The 19877-nt window shown below is 49.3% G+C and overlaps 1 protein-coding gene across 3 annotated transcripts; it reads left to right on the top strand.

Moving 5' to 3' along the window:
• Positions 1 to 41: 41 nt before the first annotated feature.
• PTCD1 (pentatricopeptide repeat domain 1) lies at positions 42 to 19875 on the top strand. Of its 3 annotated transcripts, none has more exons than XM_090276657.1 (8): positions 44 to 226; positions 2094 to 2592; positions 10276 to 10494; positions 12623 to 12724; positions 14703 to 15410; positions 16509 to 16625; positions 17358 to 17540; positions 19227 to 19875. In XM_090276657.1, exons 2-8 carry the CDS (start codon positions 2116 to 2118, stop codon positions 19407 to 19409), a joined length of 1989 nt encoding a protein of 662 aa, XP_090132783.1. In that variant the 5' UTR covers positions 44 to 226; positions 2094 to 2115; the 3' UTR covers positions 19410 to 19875. The 3 variants fall into 3 exon arrangements, with proteins under 3 accessions (XP_090132784.1, XP_090132783.1, XP_090132785.1); XM_090276659.1 differs by lacking the exon at positions 44 to 226 and adding an exon at positions 7451 to 7591 and having other exon boundaries at positions 2104 to 2592; XM_090276658.1 differs by lacking the exon at positions 17358 to 17540 and having other exon boundaries at positions 42 to 226.
• The last annotated feature ends 2 nt before the right edge of the window (positions 19876 to 19877 follow it).

The raw sequence follows: 19877 nt of genomic DNA, 5'->3' as shown, positions 1-19877 counted from the left end.
CGGAGTACGGGACGCTCCGCCAGGCCCAGCTATCTGCCAGCCGAGCGTCAGTCTAACTTGCAATCACGCGCGGGGAGTTTGCGACGCAGACTGCATCTGCACGAGGTCGACTGGGGCGCGCTCGGGGAGGGTGGAGGGGAAGGAAAGCTGGGTTCACGGCGCTGCGAGGCGAGGCGGACGCGGGCCCGGGCGGGATCGACGCGGGCACCCACTGGCTGGACTCGGAGTGAGTTTCTGTTTGACCCTCACAGGAGTCTGGGATCCGAGTGGGGACAGGCCAGAGGGACAGCGAAGGTCGCAGCCAGCGTCGAGTCGGGGACGTGCGGCGAGGAAACCGAGGCTTTAAAGGCCCGTGTGGAGGGGTCGGGTTGGTTTAAGGCCCTGGAGGAGCGTCTGTGGAGGAGGGGTGGTTCCTCCGAGAGAACACAGAGACTGTGTATTTATAATTCAGGAGTTATTAGCCTGGGCAGGTTAAAGAACTTGGGTAGGAAGAAAAGTACACCTTTATTGCCGCTGTGAAATTGAGCATTTCCTTCCCTGACTGACGAGTAGCGTTAGCACTGCCCAAAACTAAGTCGTGATTTCAAGTGGGGATGAGTGTAAATGATAAAGTATCTGCAACTACTACAAGTCACCATTTCCACACATCACTCTTTGACATGATGACAGGATCTTGTTTTTAGTGTGTTGAAAAGAAGCATATATACTAGTATAGCATAAGTTTGGTTTTAAAATATTTGATACCTATTTTTTTATATATTTTTGTAATCCCATGTATTTCATTGGATGTAGGTAAACACTTTATTTAATGTGGCCACTTGAAAATTTAAAATTACCTATGTGCTCACGTTTTGTTTCTGTTGGAGTTGCAGGCTTTACCAGACACGGAATGGTAAAGGTCCTCTGCACTAATGTCACTAGCATGCTGGTCAAGAGAGGCTATCCGTGGCCTGGCATCAACTCCAGCCCATTTCCACAGCTGACCAGTCTGGCCCACAGCACTGCTGCAGGGCCTCCAGCAAGTCACTCTCCTCCCTGGGCCTCCATTATTAATCTGTTCAATCTGTCATCACCTCTGAGGTCTTTCTGACAGTCATCTGGTATAACTAGACCTTAAAATATTTTTATGGTGGTTATTCTGATTTTTTTTATGAAAGGGTTTCAAGTATGCAGAGCAGGACTTCTGGCCTAGCACTATCCAATGGCAGTATAGTGAGAGCATGTTTGTAATTTTAAATTTTCAAGTAGCCTCATTAAGTAAAGAGAAATTGTGAAATTAATGTTAAGTTTTCTTTAGCTCATAGTATCTAAAATGTTATCATTTCAGCATGTAAAATAATTGTGTATTTTACATTTTTTTGTATGAGGTCTAATCTGGTGTGATTTCCACATTTCACGTGCTCAGCAGCAACATGTGGCCAGCGGCTACTGTATTGGACACCACAGCTCTAGCGCATTTGTGCACAGCTTTTTGCAGAAAAGATGTGCTTGAATTAGCTTTCCTGGGCAGAGGCCCAATATACCAACATTTTTTCCTAATAATAAATTATAATAGCTGCAATATTTGAATACCTATTAAATACCAGGCATTGAGCTAAAACACCTCATTTAATCCTTATAACACTCTGGTGAGGTGAGTGGGATTACCCTCATTTTAAGCTGAAGAAATTCATGCACAGAAAGGTCTAGTAATGGTTATGTTCACACATCTCCGGTCAAGTCTCAAACTCGGCTCTCATTTCAGCACCCCGGCTTTTAGATGATGGCCTGATAATATCACTAGCTTATATCTATTGAGTGCCTACTGTTCCAGTACTGTACTGCACGCTATATATCTGAGACCTCATTCAATCATTGCTTCATTAAAACAGTGCTGTGTGGGTGATGTTATTTTAGCCCCAGTTTACAGGTGAGGAGATCGAGGCCAGAGCAGTGAGTGCCCAGGGACAGGTGGATGGTTGTTTGGCAGAGCTGAAGTCAGACCTAGGCTTTCTAACCTAAGGGCTCATGCTTGTAACCACCTCTCTGTCTTCTTTTTGCCTTTTTGGACTATGAACATAAGTTGACTTCATTATTTTTCTGACCTATGCCAGGCCTTGGAAGTAAAAGCCAGAGATGGACCTGGTGAGACTTGCCCGGCTCTTTTCCAGCCCCCGCCCCCTGGGACTGTCCATCCTGCAACACCTTGACCCTCTCAGAGCCAGGAGGGCAGGAGGTATGGAGGGGCCTGCATGGCCGAGGTCCATGGGACTGACTAGGCCAACACCAGCAGCCATCAGCAGCTCCCTCTCTCAGCTGCCTCTCTGGCAGGGGACCCAGAAGAACACACGCAGCCTTAGCTCTGACCCGAGCAAGCTTAGCCCCATGGCCAAACAGGAGGAAGAGGAGGAAGAGAACTTTGGGACTTTCTCTGATAAATACTCCTCCCGGAGAGTGTACCGCAAATCGACGGCCCAGTTGTACAACCTACGGCTCAAGGAACAAGATGAAGAAGATGAGGAAAGGGAGCTGGAGCCAAAATCATGGCAGGGCCAGAGAAACAGCCCTTACTGGTACTTCTTCCAGTGCAAACACCTGATCAAGGAAGGAAAGGTGAGAGAACCTTTGGGTTCTGCTGTTCCTGGCTCCTACATCCCTGGTAGCTCAGTACTTTGTGAGGGGCTGCCCTACCTTTTTAGTGTCTAAAGATGGGGATGCTCAGGGCTCTTCCCAGTCTTCACTCACCCTGGGTGCTATACTCGGTGACCTGCCAGCCTCCTGGCTTTCAGTGCCCCTTCCTCACTGTAGCTCGTATTTGAATCTCCAGCCTGGACTTCCTGTGGTCTCCTGATCTGTTATGTCCAGCTCTCTTGCATTTAATATTTGTGGGAAGAGCCACTGAGATTAAGTCCAGCAAGCAGGATGAGTGGCCAGCAACGAACAGAGGGCTATAACTCTTTCTGGTTATCAGCGATTGTTCACAGCCCTACCATTCCTTTTATTGAGTTGCAGAAAAGATTTTTTTAAAGTAAAACTAAATAGAAACTAAAAAAGCTTACATAGTAACAAACATTCTTTCCACTAAAAGGGATATACATTAACCTATAGAGCTACAGAACTAAAAAGCTTCCGTGATCCCACTAAGAGGGATAAACATTAACCTATAGGGCTACAAAGCTAAAAGGCTTACATGATTCCACTAAGAGGGACAAACATTAACCTATAGGGCTACAGAGCAAAGCGGTAAATCACAAAAAGTCCAAGGGTCTGTTCCACATCCGATATAGTTGCTATGAGAGAGGAAACACTAATTTTCAAGCTTCTTTGTTTTTAGAGACTTGTAAACCGGCCCCCAAGAATTGTGTGCAGGTAAGGGTCCAAGGGTCTGCACCATTCGATGTTATCACTATGGGAAAGAGGCTTAGGTCTTCAGCCCGCTTTGTTCCCTGGCTTCCGTGACTCAGTCACCGGGAGCTGCGTGCAGCTGCTGGCATCAGCAAGACTTGCTTGCAAGTTCTTGCAGGCTGAGATCACAGGACACCTGGGTAGGGGGGCCTGCTTGCAGGCCCCCCAGCAGAGGGCTTGTGACTTTTGCCTACACAGCTCCTTGCTCACCATTTCCCATATACTTACTTACATGGACTTGAAATTTTTGTTCCCAACTTTGCCTACTTTCTTCATCTCATTAAATGGCAACCCCATTATTTCATCTGCCCAGGCCAAAGGCCTTCAGATCATTCCTAACTCTTCTCTTCCTCTTACCAGCTCTAACTTCAAAATATTGTCAGCCCTAACACTTCTCAAACCCCACTGCTGTACACCGAGACCTAGTTTCCTTACACCCTTCAGCTATAACACTTGTCACAGGGCTCCCCACTGCTCTTGCCACCTTTTGCCTGGATGTCGGCTCACAGCACAAAGCTGTTCTATTAAAGCAGATAGTGTTAGTCTTTCCTCCAAAACTCCTACTGTATTCAATGACATTGAAGATGTTCACCTTCTTAGGTATCAATAATGACATTTGTTTATGTTTAAAATTCTCTTTAGAAGATTTTATAAATGAAATGATAGGATGTCTGGAATTTGCTTTTAAAAATTCTGTTTAGAGGGGAAGTGCAAGGTATAGATGAAACGAGATTGGCCAAACATTAATAGTCATTATAGTTAACACTGTTCTCTCCACTTTTGCGTATTTTTGAAATTTTTCATAATGAAGGTTGAGAGAGAGACACAAGTCCTTACAATGGCTTACAAAGTCAGTAAGATCTGCCACCACCACCCCTCCACCCTCCATGCTCCCCGTTACCTCACCACCCTCATCCCTCCACTTACCCTCTTGCATCCACCCTAACCTCCTCTTTGCTTCTCCAACTCCAGGCGTACTCCTGCCTCGGGGCCTTTGCATTGACTGTTCCCTCAGATAGCCATTGGGCTTCTTCCCTCACCTCCTTCAGATCTTTGTTCACCTGTCACCTTCTGAGGCCCTGCTTGGCTGTTGTTTCTAAAACTGAATTGCCCACACCCTTCTTCTAGCACTTAATTGCTTCATTTGAGTACATAGCACCTATCACCACTTGACATACTATATGTTTTTCTTTTTAAAAAATATATTTTATTGATTTTGCTGTTATAGTTGTCCCAATATTTTTTCCCTTTGCTCTCCTTCACCCAGGACCCCCCTTCCCTTTAGCAGTCCCACCCCCCCCTTAGTTCATGTCCATGGGTCGTGCATATAAGTTCTTTGGCTTCACCCTTTCCTATATTATTCTTAACATCTCCCTGTCTATTTTGTACCAACCATTTATGCTTCTTAACTCCTGCACCTTTTCCCCCCATTCTCTCCCTTCCCCCTCCCAGCTGATAACCCTCCAAATGATCCCCATACCTATGATTCTGTTCCTATTCTGGTTGTTTGCTTATTCTTTTTGTTTTTATTTTTTAGATTCTGTTGCTGGTAGTTGTGAGTTTGTTTTCATTTTTACTGTTCATAGTTTTGATCTTCTTTTTCTTAAATAAGTCCCTTTAACATTTCATATAATAAGGGCTTGATGATGACGAGCTCCTTTAGCTTTACCTTGTCTGGGAAGCACTTTATCTGCCCTTCCAGTCTAAATGATAGCTTTGCTGGATAGAGCTATCTTGGTTGTATGTCCTTGCTTTTCATCACTTTGAAAACTTCTTTCCAGCCCCTTCTTGCCTGCAGTTTTCTTTTTGAGAAATCAGCTGATTGTCTTACAGGATCTCATCTGTAGGTAACTCTCTTCTTTTCTCTTGCTGCTTTTAAGATTCTCTCTTTATCTTGAAACTTTAACATTTTAATCATGATTTGTCTTGGTGTGATCCTCTTTGGGTCTAGCTTGTTTGGGACTCTCTGTGCTTCCTGGACTTATATGTCTTATTTTCTTCATCAAATTATGTAAGTTCCCTTCATTATTTTTTCACATAACTTTTCAATTTCTTGCTCTTGCTCTTCTCTTTCTGGCACCGCTATGATTTGGATGTTGGCACATTTAAAGTTGTCCCAGAGGTTCCTATGCCTCTTCTTGTTTTTTTCCAATTCTTCTTTCTTCATTCTATACTGGTTGACTGTTTATTTCTTCCTTATGTTCCAAATCATTGATTTGAACCCCATCTCCCCTCCCTTCACCTTTGGTTTTGTGTGGATTTTCCTTTGTTTCACTTAGCATAGCCTTCACTTCTTCCCTTCTGCATTTGCTGTACTCAAGCATGTCTGTCAAGTCTGTGGGCATCTTTATCACCAGTGTTTTGAACTCTGCTTTTGTTAGGTTAGCTATCTTCTCGTTGCTTTGTTCTCCCACTGGAACCTTGATATGTTCCCTCTTCTGGGCCATACTTCTCCGCCTCCTCAACTTGACAGGCTCCTGTGTTTGCCTCTGTGTCTTAGGTTGAGCTGTTGTACCTGTTATGTTGTAAGGGGCAGAGCCTTAGGTATTTATCAGTGTGGGTCAACCCATTTCACCACGTTGTGGTGCTGTATGTGGGAGAAGAGTAAGAGAGGGAACAATGCTTCTTGCTCAGGACTCACCCCCTTTCCAGGCACTTCTCCTGCTTCCTGTATGGGACTGGCAGCCCTCTAGCTGTTGCTCTGATTGTGGCTCCCAGAGTGGATGGGTTTGTGTACGTTCTAGGACCCTGGGGGCCTATAAACAAACCACTCTGCTGAGAGACCAGCAGTTCCTTCTATCTCCCCAACCCCCACTGGTTTTCAAGGTTAGAAGCAATGAGGCTTTATTTTCCCTGGTGCTGGTACCGTGAGCTGCATGGTGTGGTCTGGGGCTGGGATCACTCTCCAGGTGTCCCTCCCGACTTTTATAATGTGTGGCCGTGCTTTCCACCGGCCAGCCACAGCCACTGCCTTGCTGGTGTTGCTGCCACTACCACTGCTGTCGCCACACCGTGTCCTCTCCGCCTTGGCTCCACCCCTCCTACCTGTCTGGATAAGTATTTATTCTTTATATCTTTGTTTGTTGGACTTCCATATGGTTTGATTTTCTGGTAGTTCTAGTTGTTTTTAGTTTTGAGGTAGTTGTATTTCTTCTTATGGTTGTGGAGGGTGCGAAGCATGTCTACCTATGCCTCCATCTTGGCCAGAAGTCTATATTTTTTTCTTAGTTATCTCATTTGGTGTCTGTCTTTCCCAACTAGAAGATGAGTTTCATGAGAGAGCTCCCTCTTATTTTTAGCTGTATCCCCAGCAAATACATCTTGCCTGCCACATACATAGTAGGACTCAGTAACTACTGGTTGAATGAATGGATGAAAAAATAAGGAGTAAAAGAGTGACCAAGGATTTAAAGGGGAATGGTTTAGAGTGGAGGCAAAGACAGCTGTGGGCCTAGGAAGCTTGGAACTGGAAGAAGCTAGTCGCCCAGGGCTGCTCTCCTACACCATCTCGGGATGCTGTCGCTGTGAATGGCCCATTGTGATTGTGCAGTACAGTGGCTCTGAGCATGCTCACCAAACTGACTAGAACCCAGCCTCCCATCCAGCTCAGACCCAGGGGGTAGGCACTGTGAATGGGGTCACCAAGGAAGCAGGGGCAAAACTGGTCTTGAGATCCATGGAAGTAACATTTTCTGAAAACTTAATGAGTGCCAGGCCTTGCCTCCACAGTAGAGTAGGCCCATGGAGATGCCAAGACCTTTTTGGCCCCTGCTCTCAAGGAGTTCAGCTTGTGGCTAGAGGGAAGGTGACTATGGCAGTGGGATTGAGACCTCCCATAGGTAGTGGGAGCCCAGTGCGCTTTCCTTCCTGATTACCACAAAGCTCCCCTGCTTCAGAGCACAGGGACCAAGAAGCTGATGGCAGAGTCCCAGGGTGGGTGTTGGGCTCCTGGGCAGGTCTGGTCTTAGGCTTGGGTAAGGTCACTCAATCTCAAACTCCCTCCCTCTGCTGAGGGTCTCTGAGGCCACCCTGAGCCTGCTCCATTGTTTGCTCCTTCCTTCCCCAGCTGGCAGAGGCCCTGGACCTGTTTGAGAGGCAGATGCTGAAGGAAGAGCGGCTCCAGCCCCTTGAGTGCAACTACACGGTGCTGATTGGGGGCTGTGGGCGGGCCGGCTACCTGAAGAAGGCTTTCAGGCTCTACAATGACGTGAGTCAGGGGCACAGCGGTGGCAGGGGCAAAGGATCTAAAGAGCATGGGTGCCAATCCTGAATGTGTCACCTGCTAGTACCTGACTCTGGGCAGATGATTTAACCTCCCTGGCCTCAGTTTTGCCGTCTATAAAATGGAAGTGATCTTGGATAATTACATGAGATGACCTGGGAAGTTCTATAGCATCTGCCTGGACCATGGCAGGTCCCACCCACCCCCTTCTTTTTTCACTGTTATTCCTAGTTTTTCTTTTCTCTTATCCGTATCCTCACCCCCACACATGGACACACACCTTTCTCCCAGAGTTGGTCCTTGGAAAAATGGCTTTTATTTCTCTTGGAAGATGGTTTTACTTTACATTCACCCACCACTGGGGTGTGTTGTATTTGTTATTCTCAGAATCAAGAAGGTATTTCCTTTGTGAGTGAGGAAAGAGCTATGGACTCTAGCAGAAATGATCCCATCTTCTTTAGCCAGAAGCTGGGATGTCCTTTACTCCAGCAAGGATTCTTGGAAGCCTTAGTTTTGTCATTTGGGATACACCTATGCCACGCCCAATAATCTCTAGCTGGAGGCAAGGGTAGAGAATTGTACTTACAAATGATATAGTAGCATATTCTTTAAAAGACCTAGTTATATGTCATGGCATAGGAAAACAGGAGGCTGCCCTGATCCCCTGGCCAGCAGAAAAGCATTCAGGTGCTAATTGGAAGGGGCTGTGTGTGTGTGTGTGTGTGTGTGTGTGTGGCATATTTATTGTGGCTCTTGGTTGAGTTCTTAGCAGCACTTCCTTACATTTGGAGGATCCCATACGGCACCTCCTCAGAGAAGCCCAGGCCAATCTATTTAACCTTAGTTATTTTCTATTACTTTGCTGCTTTCTTTTTTCCAATAAACTTTTTATTTTAGAATAATTTTAGACTTATAGAAAAATTACAAAGATAGTATAGAAAGTTACCGAATACTCCCATCTCCCGGTCTCCCATGTTAACATCTTGCGTTACGATGATACATTTGTCGAAACAGAAACCATGTTAGGTCATTACTGTTAACAAAACTTCAGACTGTATTTGGATTTCGGCAGTTTTCCACTGATATCCCCCTTTCTATTCCTGTATCCGATCCAGGTTCCCATATTGGCTTCTCCAATCTGTGACATTTTCTGAGATTCCTTGTTTTTCATGGTCTTGACAATTTTGAGTAGTATTGGTCGGGTTTTGTAGTGTCCTTCATTTGCGAACTTGTCCATTTCTCGTGGTGAGACTGAGGTTATAGTTTGGGGAAAAAGTGTCACAGAGTGAAGTGCCCTTCTTATACAAGGGTTTCACAACATCAGTGTGACTTATCACAGGTGACATTTACCTTGGTCACTTGGTTAAGTGGTATTTGCCAGGTTTCTCCACCATGAAGTTACTATTTCTCTTTTCCTTTTTTTTTTAAATTTTAAAATATTTTATTTATTTTCAGAGAGAGGGGAAGGGAGGGAGAAAAAGAGGGAGAGAAACATCAACATGGGAGAGAAACATCGATGGGTTGCTTTTCACACACGCCTTGACTGAGGACTGAACCCGCACCCCAGTCATGTGCCCTGACCGGGAATTGAACCGACAGCCCTTCGCCCTGTGGAACAATGTCCATCCAAGCCACACTGGTCAGGGTGGTACTGTTTTTAATCTTTCTAGCCTGTGTTCTGTGGGTGTCCTTACAACACTTACTACCGTTGTTGGTTACTTATTATCTGTTGTGTGTGTCACTTGCTAGAGTGCAGGCTCAGTGAGACAGGCTGTAGCTGTCCTAGTAGCCACTGTTGGCCAGTGCCTGACTTGTAGGAAGTACTTAGTACACATCTGTTTAATGTGTGAATACATACATAGTGTCCATCATTCTTGAAGTTGGGATCACCATCTTCCTTTTTCAGGTGAGGAAACAGACCTGGAAAGATGAAGTGCTTTGTCCAAGGTTACCTCTGGGGTTGGGATTTGAACCTAAAGCGGTCTGGCCAGGGCTCTTTGCACTCACTCTTCCACAGCAGCTATTGGCTGCTCTTGGCCAGGTGGCCCTTCTCTGGGAAACAGTGAGCACTTGGCTTTATCAGGATCTCAGTCACCCAGAGGGCTGGACCCAGCCTGGGGTTTGTGTCACTGAAGGGTGCAGGGCCTTGAGATGTGTTGCAGTCACATGCTTCTGGCTACTGCTGGTCTGGGGGCCACTCTTCTTCCCTACCCTTGCAATGGCCTTTTAGGGTGTCAGTATTATTCCTGTTTTTTTCAGTGAGGAGCTAACTTGCCCACCATTGTTCAGTTAGTAAACATTGGAGCTGGACTTTCATTGTTGCCTCCCACCCTTTCTCAGACCAGATCCACCCCAGGGCCAGGGGGTGAGAGCATCAGGAAGACCCTGCATAAAGCACCTCAGGGCCAGGGTGAGCTTATGAGCGCTATGGGGAGGGTGGTTTCTTGCTTGGTGAAATGGGTGTAAGATCAGTTTTCTGAGTCCCTCTGGCTGAGTCAGCTTTGGAAAGCTGACCTCTAATGTGTCACTCAGCTCTGCCTCAGTGCAGGCCCTGCTCCCAGGCCTGTTGAATGCAGTAACGGAGTCCTTTCTAGCTTTCTTGGGGTGGCTGTCACCTGTGTGTCCAGCTGATCCTGAAGCTACCTCCAAGTTTCTCCCCATCTCCACAGATGAAAAAGCGGGACCTGGAGCCCTCAGATGCCACCTATACAGCCCTGTTCAATGTCTGTGCCGAGTCCCCCTGGAAGGACTCTGCTCTGCAGCATGCACTGAAGCTACGGCAGCAGCTCCAGGCCAGAAACTTCCAGCTCAACCTGAAAACATACCACGCCCTGCTGAAGATGGCTGCCAGGTGTGCAGACCTTAGGATGTGCCTCGATGTGTTCAAGGTAGGGATGCCATTCCTTCCTGCCTCCCTCTTGGGATCTGTCCCATGTAGTAGTGTGAGGCTGTGGCCATCTATTCCCTCACACAGGAAGGCTCAGACGCCAATGGGACAGGCCCCGTGCTGGGCTCTGGGGTTCACAGATGAATCTGATGAGACCCTGCTCTCAGAGGCCTTGGTCTGACAGACAGAGGCCCCTAACCCCATGAGGACAGTGGGCTTTGTGCACTGCTGTGTGCTGTGACATGCTGTGTGGGGCTCAGTGGGGCTATGGAGGAAGGCGGCCTCACAACAGTAAAGATGATCAGGAGGGGAAGGCCTCCTGTTTAGAAGGAACAGTAGGAGCCAAAGCCGTGGCATCCTGGGAGCTACGGAGTCTGGCCATTTGGTGTGTCAGGTTTGAGGGAAACAGGCAAGTGCAAGGCACTGAACGTGGATCTGTCTGTGTAAGGGCTTTGGCCTGTAGCTTCTTATACTCCTCAGTGGCCCCTTAAGAAGGTTTTATTTAAATTAAAAAAATTTTTTTAATCCTCACCCGAAGGTATGTTTTATTATTAAAAAAGAGATTTTGTTTATTTATTTTTAGAGAGACGGGAAAGGAGGGAGAAAGGGAGAGAAATATTGATGTGTAAGAGAAGGATTGACTGACCAGTTGCCTCTTGTGCACCCCTAACTGGGGACGTGGCCCACAACCCAGGCATGTGTCCTGATTGGGAATCGAACCCACAACCTTTTGTTGTACAAGATGATACTCCAACCAGCTGAACCACCTGGCCAGGACCCTGTAAGGTTTTTTATTCCTAGTTTACAGAGGAGACCAGGAGGGGTTTTGAGCAGGGAGCACCATGAGTGGGGTGGTGGTTCTGCTTTCTTAGGTTGCAAGGAAGTGAGACAGATGTGAGTTAACACTGAAACAAAGGCTTATGGGAAGCAGGGCTGCCACAGCCAAACCTTAGGAGAACCAGGACCGTGTCCAGGCTCAGTATGCCCTTGGTGGCCTTGTCCTCATACTCTTCCTTTAAGCATTTCTCTCTCTGTTCTTACCTTCTACCTAGAGTGACTTGACTACTTTATTTCTCAATCCTTACATCACTGACTGACACTTTTCCTCACCGTGTGTAGCGAGGTCCCACCTGCTCATCCCAGGAGAGAGGACCTGATGGACTGTCCAGGCACCACGTGGCTTTGGCCAGTGCCTGGTTGGTTACCTTGAGTGGGCCTGCCCTGCTAGAGAGGGAGGACCATGGGGTCTTGAGCCTAGAGACCTCCCTGTGGGGGGCAGATCCCTCCAGAGGGTGCTGTGAGCGAGGCCAGTACCTGAAGCATCTGAAAGAAGTGTGGCTGATAGGCCTCTGGCTTGACCTGTGCAAAGCTGTCATATTGGTATTTTAGGCAGGTTACGCTGGCTGGTGGGTAAGGGATCAGTTAAGAGATAGTTATGATTGCACACGAGAGAGCACAGGCTAAAACCTCACTGAGGTGGATGGGTTGGCAATGGGGAGGTAGGAAAATGGCAACAGTGGGGGGTGGGAGCACCTATGCTGACAAGAGACAGAGGAAGACAGCTCGAGGAGGAGATCCTGAGGTGCCGAGATTTAGAAGGGGTGTCTCAAGAATGCTGTGGCCAACCCCAACTGGCTGCAGAGAGACCAGTGGTAACTAGTGCCATGAGCACGTGCTGTGTGCAGTCACCACACTTTTATGTGGTTGTTCCAAAGGTCCTCTAAGGCAAATCCTGCCTGTGATCCTACTTCATAGCTGAGGAAAGAGACCGGGGAGCCTTGCCACTCTCCCACAGCTGGGACTTGATGCTGGCTCTGCAATTCCAAAGCTTCGAGTACAGGGGCTAAAAGTGATCACTGGGTGGTCTTTGCAGAGGGGCTGCATAGAAGTGATAGGAGCAGCTGGGAAGAGAGGCCTGGGAAAGAGAAGGGGAGGAAGCTCAGGCAGCAGTTGGACAGCTTTGCTCAGGAAATGGTTCGGAGCTGGCCCCAGAGCCAGATTCGGCTCCCCCTCTTCATGGTGTGTGGAGCTGGGCCTTCCCCAGGAGTGTCTGCCCCGCGGCAGACCCATCAGGCGGGTCTGGGCTCTGCCACAGGTTCCCAACAGGACCTCTTCATTCCCTCACCCAGGAGATCGTTCATAAAGGGCACGTGGTCACAGAGGAGACCTTCAGTTTCCTGCTAATGGGCTGCATCCAGGACAAGAAGACAGGCTTCCGATATGCCCTACAGGTCTGTCTCTCCTGTCTCTGCCTTCCTGTTTTTCTCGTCTTCATCCCCCCAACCCCCCACCCATGCACCCATGTCTGGGTCCAAATGATGATCCTGTGTGCATTTCTGGAGCTCTTCTTCTGCCCTGGGCTGGGTGTTTTTATATTTGCAATATTTTGGCCTTCCCAGAGCACAGTGCTCCCCTGTGCCACCTTATTTTACCCACGGGGAAAGGAGGCCCCCAGAGGTGGTCTGGAGGCATGCTGCCCTGAGAATGAGGGCACGGCCAGCTCACGCTCTCCTACTCTGCTCATCAGACTTCTGTGCAGTCAGCCTGCATCCTCTGAGCTTATGGTTCCTGAATGCCTGCAGCACACCCACCTGGGGTACTTGCTCACCCATTCCTCTACAGGTCCTCCCCCCAGTATCTCTGCAGGGGACCCCCAGGGGTGGCATGAAGTCCTGGGAGAGTCTCACAGACATCCAAGTCAAGACCTGCTTCTCTAATCCCGCCTTAGATTCCTAGGAAGGACTCCACTCATCAAGTGGGTAGGCAGTATTAGCAGTGGTACGACCGCTGTTCTAGCTCTTCAGAGTGGAAAAGTCCCCACAGCTCACTTAGAGCCCCCCTACTTCAGCGGTAGCCCACAGACTAGCAGCATCAACCTCACCTGGGCCTTGCCAGGGTATCAGACCCCACCACCCAGCCCCCTCTGCATTCAGATCCGCATTTCAGCAGGATCCCAGGTAGCTGGCTCACATAGAATTCAAGCCCCAGTAATCTGGGATAGCTCCGGACCAAATGCTTGTCTGCCCTATGCAGACTTCCTAGAAGGAGTGGCCACTGGCCATCGGCAAGCTTTTTAAAAACCGGCTGAGACCTAGTTCTTCCTTCTTGGTCTAGATCTGTTCTAGTTAGAAACAGTCTGTAACACTAGCAGCTGTGCAGTGTCTTGTATTTATTAAACTGCTTGATCTAGGCACCATTAGCCTCATTTTACAGATAAGGAAACTGAGGCTTCCAGAGGTTAAGTAACTTGCCTAAGATTCCACAGCCACTAAGCAGTAGAGCTGGGATTTGAACTGAAGTTCATCTGACTCTAAAGTCAGAATCCCTGTCACCATGGGATAAGGTCTGTGTCCCTGGTAAAAGTCAGTTTTGTCAGCGTTCCATGTGGAGGTACCTGCCAAGACCCTTGCCCTCCTCAAGACCCTGTCCGGTGGATAGCAGTCTTCTTGCTAGTTGTGCCCACCTGGGCCTTACCAGCCTCTGCCTTACCTGTTCACTGGTCCCTCTTGAGGGCAGGAAATCAGAGCTCTAGGCCCACTGAGTGTGGCCTTCTGTTGAGCACAGAGACAAAGAGGAACAAGTGATACCTTGATCCCATGTGGTGCTGCCTTGATGTCAGTCACCCAGACGTGATCAGAGCAGAGCTTTTTGGAGAACACACAGAACGGGCTAGGCACTGTGCTGTGGGGATGAAAGTGATCTCATCTCATGAGGAAATGGGCTGCCTATGACCACAACCTGGCTGAGTCCCTCTCCACCCACACCAACCTTGTACTCTCAAGCATGAGAAGGCTGCTTGGGGGAGGGTGCAGAGCAGGCACTCAGGGAGTGCAGCTGAATCCAATCCTTAATTTGGCTTAGACTCTTCCAGAACCTAGCCTCTCTGGCCATTAATCCCCAGGGGAATAGAGAGGTGGGCAGGGACCTGGGGCAAAGCCTGTTCCTTGTTACAGGGGCCATGAGAAAGAGCAGAGGGATGAAACTGAGAAGTTTTGGGGTGAGCTAAAGGGAGGAAAGAAGTGATAACCCCCTGAAGTTTCCCATAGTTTCCAGATTCTTATGATTCTTAGTTCCCCAGAGCCTGGTGTAGGGTCAGATACTCTCTGGGTTCTTCCTGTACCCTTTGTGTTTGTCAGCTGGTTGCTGACTTTCAGGGCTTGCTCCCTCCTTAGAGGGAACCTGGAGCTGAGGCTTGTTTCTCCCTGGCAGGTGTGGAGGCAAATGCTGAGTCTTGGGCTCCAGCCAAGCCGACATGGTTATAATCTACTGTTGGCGGCAGCTCGGGACTGCGGCCTGGGGGACCCAGAAGTGGCCTCAGCGCTGCTCCTGAGGCCCAGGGAAGAGGCGGTGCCACTCCAGCCCCCAGCACGTGGACAGTGGGCAAAGAGGAAAGCCCAGACTGGGACAGTTGACAGTGTATCTGCCAGGCTGCATGTGGAGGCCCTGGAGAGGCAGCTGTTTCTGGAACCTTCTCAGGCACTTGAGAGGCTTCCAGAGCCTCAGGAGGCCAAAGTCCCCCGCAAGACCCAGCCCGAGATGGAAACCAAGGTGGACCCTGACCACACTGTGGCCCTTGCGTCTATGGCTTCAGAGCTGCCTCTGTGGGGGCTGGAGGCCAACCTCCTTACTCTTGGGGCGGTCTCCCCGGCTGTGGTCTCCTTTGGGACTGTGACCACCCCAGCTGACAGGCTGGCCTTGATGGGGGGCTTGGCAGGCTTCCTGGGCAAGATGGCAGAGCATGGGCTCCGGCCTGATGTCAAAACCCTCACGCTGCTGGCTGAGGTGGTAGATCCCGGTAGCCCTTCAGAGTCCTCACTGCTGACCATCCTGGACACACACCAGGTAGAGGCCGATGTGACATTCTTCAACACTCTGATGAGGAAGAAGAGCAAGCTGGGTGATCTGGAGGGAGCAAAGGTGAGCATGGAGGCAGGATCCCCTTCTTTCCCTTCCTCCTTTGATTCTCTGACTGCGGGACCTGGCTTCCTGCCAGGTATGTCATCTCTTTCCACAGTTAGTGGGCAGACTGTCCAGAGACCCTGTTCTGGGCCTGGGTTTGGGTGAGAAGCTGGGAGTTGAGCAAGCTGCACTCCCTGCCCTCTTCAAGGAGCTCACAGATTGTTGGGAGGCAGACACCAAACATATCCTCACATTGACAAGGGCCATGGGAGCCATGGGGACATGTGACCTGAGAGGCTGGTGGCTCCTGAGTATCCCTACCCTTCAGCCACCTCCCCTCGCCCCCCCTTAACAACGTCCCACTTACTCTGCTAGATGCTGTTCTAAGACCTCCACATCCATTTGTTTCTTTATTGACCGCACCTGGAGGCAGTGCTGGTATGTGGCTTTCCCTACTTCAGAGATGGGGACACCAGGGCTCTCATGGGATTTTGTCTATTCCTATCACATGTTTTTGTGTGATGCTTTTTTTGCCAGAGCACTAGCCTGGGCACTTGTGAACACCAAAGATGACAAAGATACAGCCTCTGCCTTCAGGCCTATAGTACAGAGAGCTTATCTCTAGATAAGCTAAATATGGTAGCGCCCTCCCTGGGGCCCTCCCTGACCCAGCCAGGCTGAGAGGTATCCTCTGTCCTCTTCCTTACTTCCTGCCAGGCTCCTTAGCCAGCACTTATCACCTGATTGTTGGTGTCTCTTGCCCTGGACCGTGGGATGTGAGCCCCTGAGGCCCCGAGTGCTCCATGGACATTGAAGGCCCAAGTGCAGGGATGGTTGGCCAACAGAGGAGTAGAGAGGTACAGGAATATGAAAGGCATTCAGGGAGAAGGGATAGCATGTTGGAGATGGGCAAGCTGGAAGGCAAGGTATACTTACAGAGCGGCTGAATTCTGGGGAGCTGGCTGGACAGGACCCTGGGCCCTTGAATACTGGGCTGAGGCCAGTTGCCAATTTAGCCATCAGAGGGAGCCTGTGGCCTTGGAGCAGAGCTGTGCCCCTGGGGTCTCCAGCTTGGATGGGTTACAGCTTATGGTGATGCCATGTCTGTTTCCACAGGCGCTGCTGCCAGTCCTGGCAAAGAGGGGAATCGTCCCCAACCTCCAGACATTCTGCAATTTGGCTATTGGGTGCCATAGGCCACAGGATGGTCTGCAGTTGCTGGCAGACATGAAGGTGAGCGGGGCCCAGGCCTGGGCAGGACCCATGGTGCTGAGGAGCACTGTGTGGATGCTCAGGAAGAAATATGGGTCAGGGGAAGAGGGATCCTTCCAAACTCCCCAAGCCTCTGCACCAAGACAGGATAAATTGTGTTGGGGGTGGGTGACAAGAGCAGGGAGAGTGGGGTCACTCTAGCTTCAAGTATAGAATGATCATTGGCCCAATCTGGGAGAAGGTAGACCCTGGTGAGCTGCTGCAGGATTGGGCATTGAGAGCAGGGATGTTGCAATCTTAGAGATGTTGGCAGTGGGGTGAGATTGAGGAGTGGAGGCAAGTCTTGGCCCCAACACTCAGGAGGGACAAAGGGTAAACTAGAGCAGGGATATATCAGATTTTTGGAGGGCAGGCAGGGGGTGCAGTAAACCCACAGCCAAGAACCAAGGAGGTGGTCTCCTGCCTCTGGTTTACTGCCTGAGTCAATCTCTGAGAGCAAGATTCTCTCTCCAAATTCTTGAGGACCGAGAAGGTGAGGTTCTCAGCCATATGGGATGGACCCAGAGTGGGGCACCTGGCCTTTCCTTTTGGAGGGAGCAGTGAAGCCCATTGTTGCTACGAGATTCTGCCTGTCTTGTCCCTGTTTGCTGGTCTGCAGAGCAGACTTGACTCGCAGACTTAGTGATATGCTGCAGCAGGCCTTGCCCTAGCAACCTCCATCTTCTTGCTGATTGTATATCTGTGATATTCCAGAAATCCCAGATGACCCCCAACACCCACATCTACAGCACCCTCATCAACGCGGCCCTCAAGAAGCTGGACTATACCTATCTCATCAACATCCTGAAGGACATGAAGCAGAACAGAGTCCCAGTGAATGAAGTGGTCATCCGCCAACTGGAGTTTGCGGCCCAGTACCCACCCACCTTTGACCGGGTGTGTGCACCAAGCTCTAATGTGCCCACTGTCTCCTTAGCCTGTTCCACCTCCATCCCCGGTGCTGGCCTTCTGGGATTAGCATTCCCTTGCTTTAAATTGTCAGTAGCTTCCCTTGGGAGAGAAAAATCCCAGCCTCCTTAGACCACAGTTTGCAAATCCTTGTCCACATAGCTTTCATCTCAGGCCACTCTTCCCTGTTAACTCTGTCAGTCCCTTTGGATTTCTGTCTTTTTTAGGTAACATCAGCCTTTTTCCTGCCTCAGGCTTTTTGCATTCTCTCTGCCTTGACTAGGCTCCCCCTGCTTTTTTACATAACTGGCTCCTTTTCTTCCTGTAGGTCTCAGCTTAAATGGTTCTTTCTCAGCAGATACCCATCTGGCTGCCTCCCTTCCCATTACGTACAGCACTATTCCTTTTCTTCATGTTTCACAGCCTGTACTTACATGTGTATGTGTGACTTGCTTTCATGAAATTGTAAACTCCTCGAGGTGGAGACTGCCTGCCTTGCTCACCTGGATCCCTGGTGCCTGCCCACTGCCTGTAACCAGTACAACTCTTGTCAAGTGAAAGGGGATGGTAGTAGGGCAGTGACAGAATGTTCTCTAATGGCCACTTTTTCCATGCTGTTCTGAGGACATCAGCCTCGGGGGTTCAGTTTTTAGGTCTACTGAGTCAGACCCTGTGCTGACTCCAGAGCAGCTGTGGCTTGGAGGAGCACCATCTGATGGGTGGGGAGACAAGTGGGCAAGGACACACCAGGTTATGGGGTCAGGGACAGCTGTGCAGGTGTGCTTGAGTGCCATTTTAGGCTTAGTAAGAATGAGACAGCAGTGCGAGGGTGCAAGGCAGAGGGCATAGCTGGCCATCTTTGAGCAGTTGTTTGTTAGTCCTATTGATTCTGCAGGGATTTTATATATTCCGGATACTAGTCTTGTGGTTGCATGTTGCAAGTATGTACTAGTTAGTAGATTGTCTCATTCTGTGATGTACAGCCCACTAAGGGTCTTCTCAGGTTGTCAGCAGTCCCCAGACTAACGAAGTACTTACAGCTTATTGTATTCAAATCATACATCCTCCCTTGAGAGTGGGGTTATTCTTTTTGTGGTTGTGAGGGTTTTGCTTTGTGTACTTTCAGGCTACACTAGATACATATAAGAACTGTTAAATCTTTTGAATAGATCCTTTTATCATCATGCAGTCTTTCTCTCTGATACTCTTGTTTTTTCTATTATTCCTCTACCAGCTTTCTTTTGGTATCTGCCTGGTGCAGCTGTGTCCTCCTTTTCTTTCCGCCTCTCCGCAGAGACCACGGCAGCAGTGCTGAGACGGCGGTCAGAAGGGAGACAGTGGCCGTGCCGAGGTGGAGGCACTCGGCAGACTGTAGAGGCACAGGTGGTGGGGCCCAGTGAGTCCAGCTCGGGGGACTATGGGGACTTCCCTGGGCACAGGAGCAGAACACCACAGTATTTAGGAAGGGCTGTTAACAGATGGGAATCTGGATCTGCCTCATGGTGTAGCAACTTGGCTTTTCTATAGGATACTCAGCTTTGGCGCCCTGTCCCTTTTCCACAGCTTCTGAGGCCTGAGCCAGCAGCTGTGGTTTGGGATTAGCTGTAAGTAGTGTGCTGTGATTCTAATTGTGGCTCCTCTGAACCCCTGAATTCCATACTTTTCCAATTACAGTTCAAAGGGAAAAACACCTACTTGGAGAAGATCGATGGCTTTCGAGCTTATTATAAGCAGTGGCTGAAAATGATGCCAGCAGAGGAAACCCCCCACCCATGGCAGAAGTTCCAGACCAAGCCCAAGGGGGACCAAGACACTGTCGCTGAGGCTGATGTGGACAGAGGACTCAGGGGCAGGTGATGGGGAGGCCCCAGAGGACCTCCAGCAGAGCTGGAACTAAGTACACAGCCTTCACAGTACTTTGTGGGACTCTGGAAGACCCTTTCATATTAAAGACACAACATGAACATACTGGTGTAGCCTCAAGCATGAGCACAAGATCTGGCAAGAGTGAGAGCTGCAGCATTTTGTGGGCAATAGTATAAAGACAAACGCTGAGCCCAGGGTGCCAAATTCATGGCAGGTCCCAGCATAGCTTGGGACACCTTGGAATGTCACCCCAAGCCACCCTCACCTGAGAGGTTGACAACCCCATCACTTATGAGGAAAGTGAACTTGGTCACGGTCACATGGCACCTATGGGGTGGAGTAAGGATTGAGTCTCAAGGGCCTGGAACTCTTCCACTGGGCTCCACAAACTGCTGGCTCTGTGAAAGAACAAATGCAGGGCTCGAGGTTTCCAAGTTTTATTTCTACAAATTACAGCTG

The sequence above is a fragment of the Furipterus horrens genome, unplaced genomic scaffold (genome assembly GCF_987537825.1).
Source record: "Furipterus horrens unplaced genomic scaffold, mFurHor1.1.pri manual_scaffold_5, whole genome shotgun sequence".
Taxonomy (NCBI): Eukaryota; Metazoa; Chordata; class Mammalia; order Chiroptera; family Furipteridae; genus Furipterus; species Furipterus horrens.
This window is presented reverse-complemented; position numbering and strand designations above follow the sequence as displayed.